At 44.0% G+C, this 18,045-nt stretch overlaps 1 protein-coding gene across 3 annotated transcripts in view; it reads left to right on the top strand.

The window, feature by feature from the left end:
* The first annotated feature begins 6,794 nt into the window (after positions 1-6,794).
* The window catches only part of csf1b (colony stimulating factor 1b (macrophage)), a 44,476-nt gene continuing 33,225 nt past the window's right edge, over positions 6,795-18,045 (top strand). For 2 of the 3 annotated variants that reach the window (XM_061778711.1, XM_061778690.1), the window contains exon 1: positions 6,795-7,041. In XM_061778711.1, coding sequence (XP_061634695.1) covers positions 7,000-7,041 — 42 coding nt within the window. In that variant the 5' untranslated portion in view covers positions 6,795-6,999. Of the gene's footprint in view, positions 7,046-18,045 lie in introns of all 3 variants that reach the window. The other variant, XM_061778700.1, reaches the window with a different exon arrangement.

Here is an 18,045-nt window from a genome sequence, read left to right as displayed (position 1 = left end):
CACTTTTCTATGGGCCAAGACTCTTGTTTACTTGACTAAAAGCCAAATACAGCAAGTCAATATTGTTGGACTTACTATAGTTTTGTTCATATATTGAAAACATTTTTACGTTCTAGGAAAGTTAGTCATACATTTATAGAAATGATACAACTACTTATGTATAAAAACTAACATTTTGTAAATAGCTGCCAGAGCCTCTTTCAGTGATATTTATTTGCATATTTTCTGAGAATATGAATTGCCTTAACGGAAGTCAGGGAAGTGAACCACTACATCATCAGTCAGCTAAAGAAATTGCTTGAGCTCAAAATTAGGCCAGGGTATTTAAAATGTGAGGCTAAACTGTACTTTTTTTTCATTTAGTGATCACTTTTAATCTAATCTGAGAAGCACGTTCTGTATGTTGTTCGTATATTTTGAGTGTTATAAAGTTCTTTCCGAACTAGCTCATCTACATGTATCCATGAACACACTCACTGTCTCACTAAATTCGACTTTCTCAAACAATATGATGTGGATAATAAACAAAAACTTCAGGAATCCTTGAGCAGAATCGAACACCACCTGGCCCCAGCAGCGTTTGCAGACACCCACTGAACGTTCGGTCCATTCTATTATTCTTTCTGACTTCCATTTCATTGGGCCCAAACATGTGATCACAAAACTATTTGTGGAACAAGGGTGCCTGGCTGTCAATCAAAACTCATTCTCTGCAAGCTCAAATGTGTGGCTCAAGTGTTTTAAAGGAACTTTGCTTTCAAGGGCCCTGTTCCCATCAAATCGCTTTTGGCCGGCGCTAAACCGGTTCAGGTACCACGCTGGTGCTAGAGCTAGATTTATTAGGGTTGCAAAAAATAACTGCCATTCCCTTAGTCTGTGAATGGAAAACAAAAGTAAAACATGCACTGATATCTGACTCTATGAATCTTTTTTTGAATTATTTGCTGTACTGTACATTCAGCCCTTATTTAACTCCACCAGTGGTGATGAAGTTCCAGAAAAGTAGGGCAATTTTTCCAAGAAGTAATTTTATAGAACAATGGTTATCGTGCGACTTAGACCTTTTTGTTTCTCAACGGGTCAAGAAAATCAACTTAACTTATGGTTTCACAATGTTATTATTGTTTTGATATGCAATATGCAAGGAACAAAGCCTGGACCCAAACTACCGTAATTTCCCGTGTATAATGTGCACCTATGTATAATACGCACCCCCAAAGTTGACCTCAAAATTCTGGAAATCCCTTCTACCTATGTATAATGCATTTTTACAATGCATGATTTTGCGTCTATCAATATGATCAAAACATGAACTATTATCTGTATTTTGGTAGTTTTTTTTAAAGAATTATTCTTACCTTAAGCACTTTATTTGAACACATAATACTTTGTTTTTATTTACTTGCTCTTATTTTGAAATTCACAGCCCTACTTTTATTTAGTAAATGAGAAAACACACAGTTGTGCTGATATGTTTGATTACCCAGGCAGAATTTGTAAGATGGGTAAAATTCTTTAAAGAAAACATGAAGGACTAGGCGAAACACATTTTATTTTAATAGGATTCAAATTAAACTGTCAAGCATTTCAGAAAAGCATTATCATCAAACAAAACATAACCATAAATAAATTAATGATGTTGTTGTTCAGTCATCAGTCGTATTTTAAAAAATAAAACAATATTCCACAAATTCTGCCAGGGTATGTAAACTTAGGAGCACAACTGTACATATGCAGTCATACGTACCCTGTCATATTGGAATGAAAGTGTAGGCTACACCTTTTTCATAGCCTCTAGGTGGCGCTGGCATATTGAAATGAACGTGTCCCACTTTTTCATAACCTCTAGATGGCGGCATATATTTATAAAATGGGGAAAAAAATTCAATTTCCCCCCATACCTATGTATAATGCGCAGCATTGATTTTAAAAATTTCTTTTGGGGAAAAAAATTTTACGGCGTACTTTCAGAAAAAATAGAAAAAAAATACACCACTGCTATGAAAAGCAAAAGCAAACTATCACATAGAATGAACCTCTATTTATCTTACAAACACCCTCCTAACTTTGTAAGGCATTTCCTGTAAATAAAAACATGTCTTGCGGATCTCACCAAATAGGAGCTCAGAGTACCCACCCTTTTTGGAATCCTTGGAGGGGCTGCTGGAGAGCACATCCCCTAGGGACTTCCTCGGTCTGTTAAGTGACTTCAATACTCATATGGCCAATGAGAGTAAGAACGAGCGGTGTTCTGTTTTTGGACTTTTGTGCTCATCATACATGCATTTGGCACCAGGACGCCCCAGGCCGCAGTTCAGTGATCGAATATGTGGTCATGTTATCAGACTTGCTTGGATGATATTAACGTCTGGCACATTCAGGTTGAAGAGGGGAGTGGAGCTGTCAACCAATCACCACCTTGTGGTGTGTTGGGTACGATGGTAAGGTAAGATGCCAATCTGATCTGGCAGAACTAAATATATGTTGAGTGTCTGCTGGGAACGTCGAGCAGAGTCACCTCTCAGAAGAAGTTTGACCATGTACCTTAGTGGACATTGAGTCCGAGTGGCCCATGTATTGTATCATGCCAATCGTATGATGTTGGACTGGACGCAAAAGCAGACGGAGGCGGAGGAAGTAGATGAGAATGGTTTATTAAATAATCGCTCAGCGGGTAGGATATCCAAGGGGCGATGGTGGTCCATTGGAACATGGAAGGTGTAGGAAGCGGAAGCATGGGCAGCTGGAGTAGCTGGGCGGCTGGAACAAGCAGCGAGGCGGGAGACACGGAAGGAGCAGTGGAGATGAAGAAGAACACAAGGGAGTAAGTATTGTTGCAAGTGGTCGAGGTAATTTACAAGAAATTATGAACGTTGGCGCTATACCACGGATTACGTCAATACTCTGGTGTTGATTTCCTGACTCTGGCAGGCTTATATGCAGGCAGTGATGAGTACTGATTGATAACAGGTGCGCAGCCAAGGTGGTCCTGATTGCTAGGGAGAGGAGAGAGAGGGAAGGGCGTGGCACAAAGCGCCACCCAAGCTCCTAAAGGGGAACTGCAGGGCACAGACTATGACAGCTATAGTGAAGAAGAACCAAACATTTTTGTGTATAATATGCTCTTGAGTATAATAATTATCCATATTTTGTTGTTAGGTTTATCAAAGAAATATTCTGCTCTGTGCATATGCACTGATGTTCGTGTCACTTCCTCACCATACATTTCCACCCCAGTTCTCATATTAGCAAAGAACAAAGATGCTGATCAACAAATTCAGCTTTGCTTATACTTATGTATAATATGCTCTAGTAACCTTTGATGATTTTTTTTCTGTAAAAAATGCATATTATACATGAGAAATTACATCCTATTGGACCGTTTTTTCCCTGTGGGACTCCGAATGAAGCAATTCAGCTTTGGTGGTTGCTGGGGAAAAAACTTGGTATAGGAGGATTTTGGTGAGGGCATTGAGAACGACTTCCACACTTAAGTAAATTGTTCCGTTATTATAGTAAAGCAAAACGAATGAAACAACTAAAACTAAAATTGAAACTGTCACGGTGGCACGGTGGACGACTGGTTAGAGCGTCAGCGTCACAGTTCTGAGGACCAGGGTTCAATCCCCGGCCCCGCCTGTGTGGAGTTTGCATGTTTTCCCCGTGGGTTTTCTCCGGTTACTCCGGTTTCCTCCTACATCCCAAAAACATGCATTAATTGGAGACTCTAAATTGCCCGTAGGTGTGAATGTGAATGCGAATGGTTGTTTGTCTGTATGTGCCCTGCGATGGGCTGGCAACCAGTTCAGGGTGTACCCCTCCTCCTGCCCGATGACAGCTGGGATAGGCTCCAGGCTCCAGCACGCCTGCGACCCTAGTGAGGAGAAGCGGCTCGTAAAATGGATGGATGGATGGATGGATGAAAATGTCACTGATGGTGTAGTGATACACACACCTGACTTTGGTGCAGGCAGCGTGGATTCAGTTCCCACTCAGTGATGGTGAGAATGTGAGTGCGAATGGTTGTCTATGTCTATATGTGCCCTGACTGGTGACCAGTTCAGGGTGTAGTCCACCTTTTGCCCGAAGCAGCTGGGATAGGCTCCAGTACCCCGCGACCTGAACCAGGATAAGTGTTGTTGAAAATGAATAAATGGATAAAATTTAAAATACATTTTTGCTAACAAAATCAAATAAAAATGAGAATGCTTTTAAAAAAAAAAAAAGTTAACTAACTAATTTTTTGTTTTCAAAACTAACTCAAGCTAACTATAATTATCGCGAAAATCTTCGTTTTCGTCTTTGTCAATTAATGTCATACATGAGCCTTTCGTGTTGATGTTAAATGTTTTTATTTTGGGTAAACACATAGATTAGGGATAGGCATATCAATCTAAATATCGATAGTATCGATGCCAAGGTAAGTATTGGTATCGGATTGATACTAGCGTGATGAGCTCGATACTGCAGTTTCTCTTCTGTCGTCCAGCGAGGAAGCAGAAGCAGAAATGATTTTCTCTAAGGCGGGACAGTTAGTAACTCAGAAGAAGTGCAATAAAAGGGAAGAATGTAAACATGTTACTGTTCTTGAACAAAAACCTAGAAATCTGTTTTCAATATGGGAACAGAGCCAAAAGGGCACCTCAAGGGATTCTTCCTTGGAGGGCTTTGTGAGCAGAGAGCCAAAGGTTAAGAATGAGAGCCCACTGTAGTTTACACATTATTTGCACTACTGACTTTATTTTTCACAATATCGTGCAATGGAAGGTTGTTTTTGTTGTGATGTTGACATTTTTATATTTATATTTTTGTTACATTGCTGCTGTTTTTGTTATTTTGCACTAGTGACTTTTTTCCTGAAACAATTGTGGTAGTAGAAGAATGATTTTATTATTTTTATACTGCTACTTATTTTTCTTATTGTTGTAGTGTATTGTTGTAACATTTTTATTGCCTAAAATCTTTGTGCTGTTTTAATCATAATCAACTAACTCAAGGCAAAACCACAAAATTCTTCAATGAACATGACATTTCAACTAAAAAGTATCGGTATCGGAGATACTAGCACTGTATTGACTTGGTATCGGATTGATACCAAAATTCCCAGTATCGCCCACCCCTAACATAGATACAGAACGGATATGGAAGGAAGGTCGAACAGTCTTTTGGAAATTGTAGTTAACTTACTGTGTGTCGCCTAGAAGTGGCGTCATCGGACAGCGCTGTCGGCTATATTGACGGCTCGCCAGACCAAGCGCAAGTTTTGCCGCAAAGCTAACATTTACATCCAAGCTGTTTTTGTTGCTACGTGTTGCTAACAGAAATGTCTAAGACGGCTACTGACTAGCTGGCCCCTTCACGGAATCTGCATGTCGGTATTTCATCTTTTAGGGAAAACACAGAGAAACGGACAACTGCCGAGAGTCTCAAAATTCCACTGTTTCTCACCACAAAAGGAGACAGCAGAAAAGGAGTTTGTCTTGCTGACACAGCAGGTGATTGAACTAATGGTATAGCAACAACAGGACATTTTCACAGCACGACTTCAGTAACAGCAGGAAAAGTTGGAAAGCTGGTTCTAGTAACTGCATTTTCTGTCCCTGCAAGGTTTTGGTTCCACACTAGCACCAGTTTTCTTGGTTCTGAACTTGTTCGGAAACTGAGATGCTAATTTGGACACTTGTACTTTTGTGGGTAAAGCAAAGTAATGCAAATGTATGTATAGAGCGCATTTCATAAACAAGGTAACTATGTGCAAAAAAATAAAATAAATAAAAACAGCTTATTAACATTTTAAACAAAGAGAAAAATAAAAGTACAATTAAAACAGCGTACAGTGCAAGAAATATAATTTAAAAATGGAAATGCTCGAAAAAGCATGAGAAAAAAGTAGTGGTTATAGTCACTGCATTTTAATCTGTCCCTGCAAGGTTTTGTTTCCACACTAGCACCAGTTTTCTTGGTTCTGAACTTGTTCTAAAACTAAGATGCTAATTTGGACGCTAGTACTTTCGTGGGTAAAGCAAAGTAAAGCAAATGTATGTATAGAACGCAGTTCATACACAAGGTAGCTCTATGTGCAAAAACAAAACAAACAAAAATAAAAACAGCTTATTAACATTTAAAACAAAGAGAAAAATAAAAGTACAATTAAAACAGCGTACAGTGGAAGAAATATCATTTAAAAGTGGAAATCCTTGAAAAAGCATGAGAAATAAGAAGAGTTTTTAACCTGTACTTAAAAACATTCACACTTGGGGCTGACGTCACTTCTGTTGGCAACTTATTCCATTTGTGTGCAGCATAACAGCTAAATGCTGCTTCACCATGTTTGCTTTGGACTCTGTGCTCCACTATTTGACTCAGCATTTGAGTCTGTAGATCTCAGTGCCCTACTGGGTTTATATGCCATTATCATTTCTTTCATGTAGAAACCATTTAGTGATTTATACACCAGTAGCAGAACTTTAAAATCTAATCTAAAACTGACTGGGAGCCAGTGTAGCGACTTTAGAATTGCAGTAATATCTTTTGACCTCTTTGTTCTGGTCAGAACCCAAGCTGCAGCATTCTGAATGAGCTGACGAGAGGTACCCATACAGCCTAATGTATATGCACAATGCTCTATTTTATATTGTTTGTTTTATATTGTTTGTCAACAAAAATGCATTTTAAAGTCCATGTACAGCACATAGAAAAAAACAACAACAACCAGAAATGATCATAAAACATGCAAAGGGCCGGATGGATTTTGTCTGTGAGACGAGAGGTGGGAGGTATGTATAAGGGCTGTCTGTCTGCTGAGGCGGTTAGTCTTGGTTTGGACTCTGCAAGAGGAGCACGTCAGCCAGTGCATTAGAAGTACACCACATGACCGAGTGCAACACTGACCCAGCTGGAGAGTCCTTTCTGTGGAGAGAAACTTAATATACGAGAAGAATTGCTTTGCTTCAATGTGTGTGACAGAGGATTTGTTTTTCATTGTCAAACACATACCAGATGACCATCCTTGTGCCAACCCTGATTCAGAGCCAGGTTAAGGTAGGTGAGAACTTTTCACTTCTCTATGTCAGTGCATTTGCTACTTCTTGCATGAGATTTGATTAAACGGGCCTTTGCTACGAAAATTATACATTACATGAATAGCAATCATGTGATGGATGACATTAGTCTCATGTGTGCCTGCACTTGCTACATAGAAGTCAAATTATTAGTTGTATTAGATTATGTTAATTGTATCGTGTCATGAAGGAGTTAAGTCTTAATTTGCAATTATTTAGCACTGCTTTTCTGTTTTTTTTCCGCTTAATAAGTCACCATAATTTTATGTTTATCATTTTCCTTATTTTATTGTGTTTGAAAATTGTTTTGTTTTGTTTTGTTTTGTTTTCAATTATGGCTGTACTGAATTGTGGACTCAGACAAAAGAGACAAAACCCCAAAAATAATTATTTGTGCTCAACAATACACGAACAACAAAAAAGAAAATATGAAAACAATTCTCCTTGGCCCATGCTGGGTTTTAATGTCTTGTCTGTTATGTCCAAATCCATCTCAGATGTCGGCCAGGCTTCAAATAAAAATTAGTTGTTTCAGTTCTGTGCTTGTCTGCCACGTTTGTATCTTTTTATTGTAAAAAAAGATTCTAATGTGTTGGCCATGTGAGTTGCATGTATAATTATTGCGGAAAACATTTGAGGGTAGTATGTGTATGAGGCAGATGAGGTGCTTATCACCATGTTTTTAATCATAAACTTGAGTACAATTGAATCCATCTGGCACCCATTTCACAGTTACACTTGCCAAAATGCTTTTAGTAGCAGCCCTCACTGAATACAGGGAGATGAGATATTTTGCTTTTCAAACAGAGGGCATTGTTTTACCATAACAAATTCTAACACAGGGCTTTCTTATTGTATTTTGAGGTCGTTCACCATTGAACATCACTAACTGGCAGACCTCTCGTGACGGGCACTAAATGCATTTCATATGAAGTCACTCGCAACGTTATTTTTCAAGATGCCCCTTGCATGTAAAACCAAACATTCCAAGTGAGGATCATGAGGAATGTGAGAAAAATGTGAACGTTGCTAATGAGCAAGCATTGAGGAGTACTCTTACTGCAATAAACGTAAAGTACAAGACAGTTTCTATTTTAGTGCTGTAGTGTATATTAGTTGAATAAAAATTTAATTTAGGAGAAAATAATAATCTGGAAGCGACGCCTGTGTAGCGGTTATGTATGACATAAGAATTGTGCTTAATTTAGAAGGAAACGATGAGTTGTAAACGGCACCTGCGTCACTTCCGGGTTATCGTAATTTTAAATTACAGCGTTATAAATCAAGATATTTGATATATATGAGAGGCGCCACGTCACATTTTTGCAAGTTTAACTTGAGGCGAAATGACGACAAACCTTTTTAATCAGTCTCTTATCAGGTGGTGGTTACATTTTAGAAACTTTGAGTTCTAGACTTTCCAGAGGTCTCGTTCCGAACCCAAACACACGCACAATCAATGCAAGTAGTGAATTTTACAGAAAATTTAATAATAAAAAGGGGTTTCTACAGGATAAAGCACAGACAAACACAAAATAAACCAGGCACAGACAAACATTGGCAAAGGAAGGGATTTGTGACGTGAGATGAGCAGAATGGGCGTGTAGTGAATGCGTATAGTTGAGGACTCCTGTTCTCGTTAATATAAACCCAAATATGCACTAATCCGTACTTTTAGTAGACCGCAATGTTGGATTTACATGTCTGGAACACGTTTGAGGCCGGCGAGTCAGGCTCCCGAGTGTTCGGCTGGCCCGGTCCGCATCGGGAACAGGTGGATTCGATGGAAGGGAGGAAGGAAAAAAGGAGGAAAAGCAGGAGGCCAACGAGTTCCCAGGCAGGACGTCTCTCGGGTGTCTCTGTTTGCCAGACGTTCGGAGCGGTCGCGTTGCGTCCGCCTCCGTTCCCTCGGACTGAGTTCGGGCGCCCAAGCAGGGTGGCTCGGAGCACTTGCAGGAGGCTCTGCAGCCGGGGATCATCTGATGCGTCCTTGCCACCTCGGGTGAGGTGGGTATCCTGCCTGGCCCAGTTGTCGGCGAGTGGGTCGGGGTGAGACCAGAGGAAGACTTCTCCACCAAAACTCCTAAAAGCTTCTCAACTGGTCCCAGCTCCGGCCGCTTTTATGGCCGCAGTGGGTCAAAAGGTGTTATTTTTCCATTTTAGGATTATTTTGTGGTTTAAAACCAGTGGAATAAAATATTAATGATTGGATTTAAGAAAACGAGACAATTTCCTCACCCTGCATTCTTCCACGCTCATCCTCTTTCATACTTGTAATGAATGTTTCAAATGTTGTGTGGTGTGGAGAACATCAGAATCAGAATCAGAATCATCTTTATTTGCCAAGTATGTCCAAAACACACAAGGAATTTGTCTCCGGTAGTTGGAGCCGCTCTAGTACAACAGACAGTCAATTTACAGAACACTTTGGAGACATAAAGACATTGACAAAAAACTATTGTGCAAAAAGATGCAGAGTCCTCTAGCACTTAGAGCAGTTCGAATGACTAATATCGCAATAGTCCGGTGCAATGACCATTGTGCAAAGGGCGCTGAGACTTCAAGGAGTGTATGCGGTTTAAAGTGACGAGTAGTGCGATAATCTGGGACAATGGCTGTGCAAATGTTACGGATACTCCTCAATCAGTGTGCAAATGGAGCAGATGCTACTCTGGCATGAGTGGCCAGTATATGCAAATAGTGCAGCATGGCGAGACAACTACAGCGAGTGCACGAGTAATACATAATTGGCCCCACAGAAATGTGACAACGAACTCAAGTCAAAAAATTGCCAGCTTGTTGTAATGGAATTATAGGTTAGCTGTTTAAGAAGTTGATTGCAAGAGGGAAGAAGCTGTTGGAATGTCTACTAGTTCTAGTTTGCATTGATCGGTAGCGCCTACCTGAGGGAAGGAGCTGGAAGAGCTGGTGACCGGGGTGGGGAGGGTCCGAGAGGATTTTGCACGCCCTTGTCTTAGTTCTGGCAGCGTGCAAGTCCTCAAGGGTGGGTAGGGGGGTACCGACAATCCTTTCAGCAGTTTTGATTGTCCGTTGCAGTCGGAGTTTGTCCTTTTTTGTAGCAGCACCAAACCAGAGTGTGATGGAAGAACACAGGACTGATTCGATGACCGCTGTGTAGAACTGTCTCAGCAGCTCCGGTGGCAGGCCGTGCTTTCTCAGAAGCCGCAGGAAGTACATCCTCTGCTGGGCCTTTTTGAGGACGGAGTTGATGTTGGTCGCCCACTTCAGGTCCTGGGAGATTGTAATTCCTAGGAACTTGAAGGTCTCGACGGTTGACACAAGGCAGCTGGACAACATGAGGGGCAGCTGTGGCGAAGGATGCCTCCTGAAGTCCACGATCATCTCTACAGTCTTGAGCGTGTTCAGCTCCAGGTTGTGTCGGCCGCACCACAGCTCCAGCCGCTCCGCTTCCTGTCGATATGCAGACTCGTCACCGTCCTTGATGAGGCCGATGACAGTGGTGTCATCTGCAAACTTCAGGAGTTTGACAGTCGGGTTCGCTGAGGTGCAGTCGTTCGTGTAGAGAGAGAAGAGCAGCGGAGAGAGGACACAACCTTGGGGTGCCCCAGTGCTGATGCTGCGTGTGGATGAGGTGGCTTCCCCCAGCCTGACCTGCTGTGTCCTGCCCGTCAGAAAGCTGTAAATCCACTGGCAGATGGCAGGTGAGACGCTGAGCTGGAGAAGCTCGGATGAAAGGAGTTCAGGGATGATGGTGTTGAACGCTGATCTGAAGTCCACGAACAGGATCCTCGCGTAGGTCCCTGCACTGTCGAGGTGTTCTAGGATGAAGTGCAGTCCCATGTTGAATGCATCATCCGCAGATCTGTTTGCTTGGTAGGCAAACTGCAGGGGGTCCAGCAAGGGACCTGTGACACTACCCACGCAGGCACGGGGAGAACGTGCAAACTCCACACAGGCGGGGCCGGGGATTGAACCCGGGTCCTCAGAACTGTGAGGCTGACGCTCTAACCAGTCGTCCACCGTGCCATTACTATTTTCCATGTGACATTTGTGGTGTGGGGTGGAACATTTCTTGTGGTTCAGTTAACAACATATTCGACGTTAGACATTCAAGTTTGCAGCAATACAGTCACTAGTGGCGTTCATGTAAAGTTCATAAAATATTAACTCCCAGTCGAGTCACAGAATGTCTTATGAACCCATGTCTGTAGTGTCGTTCCGTCGCCCATGGGTGTCGCTGTTGCCTGTTCCAACTCTCGAGTGGCAGTACTCAACCTGGTGGAGGCGCCTTTGTTGGTACAATCATTCGAATGGCGGGGAGTTAGTTAACTTTGCGTCCGGGGGCGAACTTGGCATCCTTGGGTCTCCGCTTTAAAGCGCCAGGCAGCCGTGATTCACTTAGCGTCGGCATGGGACTAGAGTCTGCGTGGGACTCTGCACTTAATGTCTACCTCGGCGGGGAGCGGCGGTAGTGCGAGGCTGGGGTGCCTGTTGGCATCTTTTGCGTGGCATGTCCGTAAACCTGCGGTACTTCCAGGTTAGCATAATTTTAAACAACAGCATTATAAATCAAGCTATTTGATCTAGAAAGGGGCACCACGTCACTTTTTAGAAAACTTCAGGACAAAGTGACGACAAACCTTTTATCCTCAGTCTCATAATTTGAAGGTTGCTACATGAATTAGATATGAGTTCTAGACGACCAGAGGTTTTTTTCTTCGAACCCAAACACAGACAACAATGCAGGTAGTGAATTTTATGGAAAATGTAATGATCTAACATGGGGAATCTACAGGCAAGCAATACAGAAAAAAAACAAAACAAAACAAACAAAGGACAGACGAACATTGGCAAAGGAAACTGACATGTGATGTGAGGTTGGTAGTGAGCATGGGATGACAATGCGTATAGCTGGAATTCCTGTTCTCGTTAGTTTATAACCCGAATATGTACTAATCTGTACTTTTAGTACACCGCAAGTTTGACTTAAGTGTGTTGACCAATTCAGGCAGGCGGGTCGACCTTCCGGGTGGTTGGCAAGAGCACTCACGAGTGATGGTTTGCAGGAAAAGTAAGGAAAGAGAAAAAGACGCACTTCAAGTGCAGGTTGGCCGGTGCGCTGGCAGTGGCAATGCTTGCCACGCAGTCAGGAAAAACCCGAACCGCAATTACTTCCCAACAGAGCCTCGTCCGTAAACTGCCCCACACCCAAAAGGGTGGCTTTGGGGAGTTGGCAGGTGCTCTCTGCGTTCCACGCTTGGCAGCGCGGCAGGGAGGTTTGGTGTCTCCCAGCCTCCGCCAATTCGTGGTGAGAGGTTGGGGGCTCCCGGGCTGGGCCAGACCTTCGGCAGGTGGAACAACGAGAGAGTGAGAGAGCGAGCGAAAGCGTGAGAGAGCAAGACAAAGGAGCTTCGGCCTTTTTATTTGCTTCATAGAGCGAGGCCGGCCCCTGTTGCCCAAATGGAAGGCAGACCGCGCCTCTAGAATCGCATTTCATTTGAGTATAATTTGTGATTTAAACCCAGTGGAAAAAAATATTAATTCTTGGATTTAAGATAACGAGACCATTGTTCCGCTTTGCCTTGTCACGCGCCCATCCTCTTTAATCCCGGTAACGAATGTTTCAAGTGTATGTGATTTCTGGGAACACTAATATTTGCAATGTGGCATTCACGTTGTGGGGTGAAACATTTCATCCGGTTCAGTTGACAACAGATTTGACACTAGACATTCAAGTTTGCAGAAATACAGTCACTAGTGGCGTTCATGTAAAGTTCTTAAAATATTAGATCACATTCAAGCTCAGTGAAGACTGTGATCAGTTAAAGGTCAGAGAACAAAGATTTTAAAATGTTTCTTGATAACTCTAGAACCCCTTTACAAACCACATCTGCCATTTCAAAGTAATTATATGGCAGATATACAGCAGTTAAAACGATAAATACGATGCAGAATGCGTATAAAAAGACATGCTTTTGACATATCATCACATCGAGCCAGTGGCCACTCTCTTTTTCTGTTGTACAGCTGCTACTTGGCTGCTCGTCGTCGTCACTGTCAGTTCCGACCTCCTGATCGGCTCAAACATGTACGCTTTGACGATGCCAAGTTCAGTTGGGTGCTCTTGTACGTCGAAATCCTCCTCCTCCACATATTCCAACACGTTGCTCGCCATTGCGTATAGAGTGTAGCGCGTTGTGTTTGGCAATTGCAACATCACTTCTGGTAGCCCTTGCGGTGGATAGAGTAACCACACCCCGGTGTCTTGAGCTTCGAGTATGTTCGGGGAGGACTCAATATGCGTCATAAAACCCACATTTTTAGCTAAACTATGGTTGAAAACTTGCTGGAAGTTACGTGCATGTATTACATAAAATATAAACAATGTAAATATGAATTCTAACTGACCCCATAACATCTTTGTCATCTGACCTTTAATCCGGGTTTGCAGTGGCTTTCCGCCACCTGTGTCGTATCTCCATTGTCCCAGCCAGATGTGCAGATGTCACGGTGCACAGCAGGAAGGAGAAGTCTTTGTTGTCGACGCTCTCCAGGCTGGCTGGTGGTGGAAGTTCATTAATTTAGCATTCTGGTGCAAAACCAGTGTCTGTGTCTCTGCTTTGATGCTTAGGCTTGTAATTCACTTAGCGTCAGTGTGGGAAGTTGAATCTGCCGTGCTCCGTGGTCGTCCACCTCGGCGGGGGGGCGATAGTGATGCCGCTTGGTCTGGAGTTTTTTTGGGGTCATAGTGCCATTGGGCGTGAGAGTGTCCGTTACATATCCCCCCCCCTCCTTCGTCGGCCCAGTCCGGCTCAGTCTGGCTCGATGGCGGATCTAGGCGACGTCTCGTTGGAAGATGGCACAGGTTGGCAGGAACACACATAGAAATGCAGTTACCAAAGTACAACATTAGTGCATATCACCCCCCTTATGGCTATAACAGTTGTTCATGGAAACTTCTTACTTAAGGTCTGCCTACATGTGAAAATAGGTGTCGGTGTCAGGGTTGGCGTGTGTGGATAGATGGGCGTAGGTGTGTATATTGGGATGACAGTGAGACCAGTAATTCGGGACAGGCGCGAAGCTAAAACTAGGGGTAAACATTAACTAGGTGTAGAGTTCTCAGTAAAAGTCATAAGAGGAGAAACTCAACACGGCTCTATGGAGGAGAAAGAAAGAGAAAGAAAAGGTAGCTAGCTGCAACTTGGCACATAGGGGACACAGCGGTCAGGTGTAGAACCCGACACATCAATCAAGGAGAGGGAAGGTGCCAAGTTGAGGTTCTAATCTTCAGGAGAGCTGAATCCTAGTCTAGATTCAAAAGGGGTAGAGAGGTACGGGGGGCAATTGATGTCAAGGAGGACCTCCTCCCCTGTCTGTATGGGGTTAGGTTCGGGTTCAGTGATTCTTTTCCTACGGATAATTTTGGGTCGTGCATTTGAGCATTGGTTTAGAAGACCCTGCAAGTTCTGAGTCTTTCGATAGAGCATGTAGGCGATGACGAAAGTCATGCAGTAACCGAGACTGACCAAGGCAATTAAGATGTTATCTGCTGGGGACCAGGAGTGCATGAGCGGGAGCTCAGGTGTTCTGCCCTCAGTGCTAATGGTGCGTAGGGTGTTGTCAATGTGGGTGATGTCAATCGCCTGAGTTCCTTCAAATTTAATCTGTTTGAGTCTCAGGATCAACCTCCAATTTTTACTGTCCGAAAAAGTTAGAAATCTCGATTTCGCTCTCATAATTGTCGGCTGGCAGGTGGTAGAGGGCGACGTCCTCAATACACAAAATGGCATCTTTGGGGACGTCGAGCCACATGGTTTGATTTAGCAGGGCGAGTCTCGTTGCGGTGTCGTGGTGGTCGTAACTCAGCGTTGCCCATAGTACTGGTGTGTTGACTAGCCATTTGGAGCCAACAATTTCCGCATGAGTAGTCGTAACCTGTTAGCGAGGTGTAGCTTCTGCTCTAAACCGCAACCCATCCTTCATGGGCTTCAGGCCGCAAATCCCATCCGCTACATCTCGGATGAACGGCTTACTGGGATACAGGTAATGAAGAGAAAAAGCCAAGTGGGCTTGAACAGGGCTAATGGGGCTGGCAAGAGCTTTAGAAAGGATGCTTTCGACTAAGCTCAGGGGTACCAAGTATGGAGGAATTCTACCCATTGCTAAGTTGTCTATGGAGGAAGAGATTTCACGTCATGTCATTCATCAATGTGGTAACAATCTGTGTGTGAGCATAATCCGTTAGGAGCAGCGGCAACAGAGAGGTTATGATCTGCCTATTTCGGTTAAGGGTTGCACTGCAAGCTTTGAGAACTAAGATGGCTACTCTTAGTGTGTTGCTTAGCGACCAGGAATTGGTTACTTCGTTAGCCATGCGTTGTCGTGTGGTGGGGATTTCGGACTGGAAGCTCTGCATGATGGCTGAAAATGCAGTCCATTGATAAGGGACAGAGTCCACAAAATCTTTCGGGTGGAGCTGGCATTATACTGAGCGTGTGGATCACCAGGTGTTGTAGCCAGGTCCACTCTGATGATGTCATCACCCTCAGTAGGTCCCACTGGAACGAGAGCAATGTGTCGCGAAGGAACAGTGAGTCGTACTCCACCAGAGGTATGCAATGGGAAGAGGTCTAGTGGAAGGTGACTAATCACGGGGACCGTGAGATTGAAGTCGTGGAAGTCTGAGCAGATCAAGAGGCCAAGCCTAGTAGATCTGGGGATGTGAACGTCGTTCCGTGTCTGGTTGTGAATCAGCAGCACGGTTGTCCGGGAAGGGTCTAGGGGGGGTGTGGCATGGAGCGACAAACCCAGGTCGTTAAACTCCGGCGAAGGCTGAAAGAACGCATGTGGATCAGTTACTAATTGGTTAGCGCGTGCGACCAGTCAAATAGGGAAATTAACAGTCGACGCTTTTACTATAACTTCGTCTTCGCTCAAAACTTCGCAAGTGTCGGTGACGGATTGTCCCGACTTAAGGTTTAATGGTTGAAAAACACGGTTGGCGGAGTTGCTATTAGCGCGCGACCACAAAACATTGTTAATGGTGTCAACTTGAACGGCCAGTCGAACAAGTAGATCCGGGCCTACATAAGTTTTATGCGGCAAATTGGGGACTACTAGGAAGCAGTGAGTTAACGAACAATGGTTCCATTGCAGGTTCAGGGCGCATACGCCCACTGCAGTGACGGCGGACAGCGGCATGGTATTAACGGGAAAGTGAAAAGTTTTCAGCGTTAATTGAAGGTCAGGATGCTTAAGTCGTAGGGTGTCACACAGGAATATTGGGGCAGCAACATTGGGGCAGTCGCGCTTCGGGCGGTGTTTGGACAAGATGGCAGAGAAACGTGTCAAGTTCTCTAAATCGGTTCAACGGTGGTGAGGTGGTTACAGGGGACTCGGCGATGACTCCAATGGGGATGTCGTCAATTGAAGGAGTGCAGCCTGACAGGTCGCCGTCCTCTGAGTGGTCCAACACCAGGCACCGGTCTGAGGACAGTTCCCGAGTTGGTGGTGGTAATGCGTGTTCCACCTGCGCCCACAGCTGAAGATCTTTGTAATAAATTAGTGGCTCGAAGCGGCAGAGCAGGTCTTGGCCGATGAGAAGGGGGAAGGTTTCTATTGGAGACACGTGGACCGGATGGACTAACGTCATGGGGCCAATTGTCCAGTGGAGCAGAGATAAGGTGTTTAGCCCGGTATTAGTCACTGAAAATGCGCGCATAGTTAGTGCGCAGCGTTGCAGTTGAAGGTCGCGGCCACTGGCTTGTAGCAATGTCAGAAGTTGTTTCAACACGGCATGGGACATAACAGTGACGACTGCCACAGGGTCAATCAGACCTTTGCAGACAAGCTCATGCTCAAGTGTAAAAGTTAAATAGAACTTTCGAGAAGTACCTTAAGCGGTTAGTTCACCATAAAGCTGTCGGAATGGCAAACCGTTATTTAGTAGCGTGATGTCACACGAGTCAGGGGCCTCGCCTGAGTCTAGTCGGACGATTAGGACGGCACGAGAGGGGTCTAGGGATTGGTCGTCAAGAAGTAGTCCGCTAACGCTATGGCGAGGTGAGGTCGTTGTAGAGTCAGCCTGGGTCACAGAGGGACTTGGCAGGTCATTAGGGGAGCAACGGAGGTTACCTGGATGACCTATTGTGTCCTCTGTGGACATGTGCGACTCATAATGATGGGTCCCGCTCTTTGCCTTTGGACAGGCTGCGGAGCACCTCAAGTAATTCTTATTCCACGGCACTAAATTCCCTTTGGGAGCTAGTTTGGAATAGAGGCACACTATAGGCGATGTAATTACTTGTCAAACAATTCAATCTATGTTAGCTTTTCCATTTTAAGAGTTAATAGTAATAATTACTTTTAATACAATTACTGTATATTGACAGTGATTCAAATACCGATAGTAGTTCAAATACGTTCAACAAAAGCAGGGCCACACAAGGAAAAATGGTGATGTTTGAAAATTTAGTATGTTTAAAATATGGCAGGGGATTTCTTGAAAAACAAATTTGTGGCATGTTATCATGGCTACAATAACATCGTGTATACATTCCGCCTCAAGCTAACACGAACGCCGCACTGCTAATCCTCGCCGAACAGCCATCCATCCATTTTCTGAGCCGCTTCTCCTCACTAGGGTCGCAGGCGTGCTGGAGCCTATCCCAGCTGTCATCGGGCAGGAGGCGGGGTACACCCTGAACTGGTTGCCAGCTAATCGAAGGGCACATACAAACAAACAACCATTCGCACTCACAGTCACACCTACGAGCAATTTAGAGTCTCCAATTAATGCATGTGTTTGGGATGTGGGAGGAAACCGGAGTGCCCGGAGAAAACCCATGCAGGCACGGGGAGAACATGCAAACTCCACACAGGCGGGGCCGGGGATTGAACCCGGGTCCTCAGAACTGTGAGGCTGACGCTCTAACCAGTCCACCGTGCCGCCGTGACATTTTCAATTTTAGTTTTAGTTGTTTCATTCCTTTTGCTTTAC

This window comes from Phyllopteryx taeniolatus, chromosome 1 (assembly GCF_024500385.1).
Source record: "Phyllopteryx taeniolatus isolate TA_2022b chromosome 1, UOR_Ptae_1.2, whole genome shotgun sequence".
Classification (NCBI taxonomy): Eukaryota; Metazoa; Chordata; class Actinopteri; order Syngnathiformes; family Syngnathidae; genus Phyllopteryx; species Phyllopteryx taeniolatus.
This window is presented reverse-complemented; position numbering and strand designations above follow the sequence as displayed.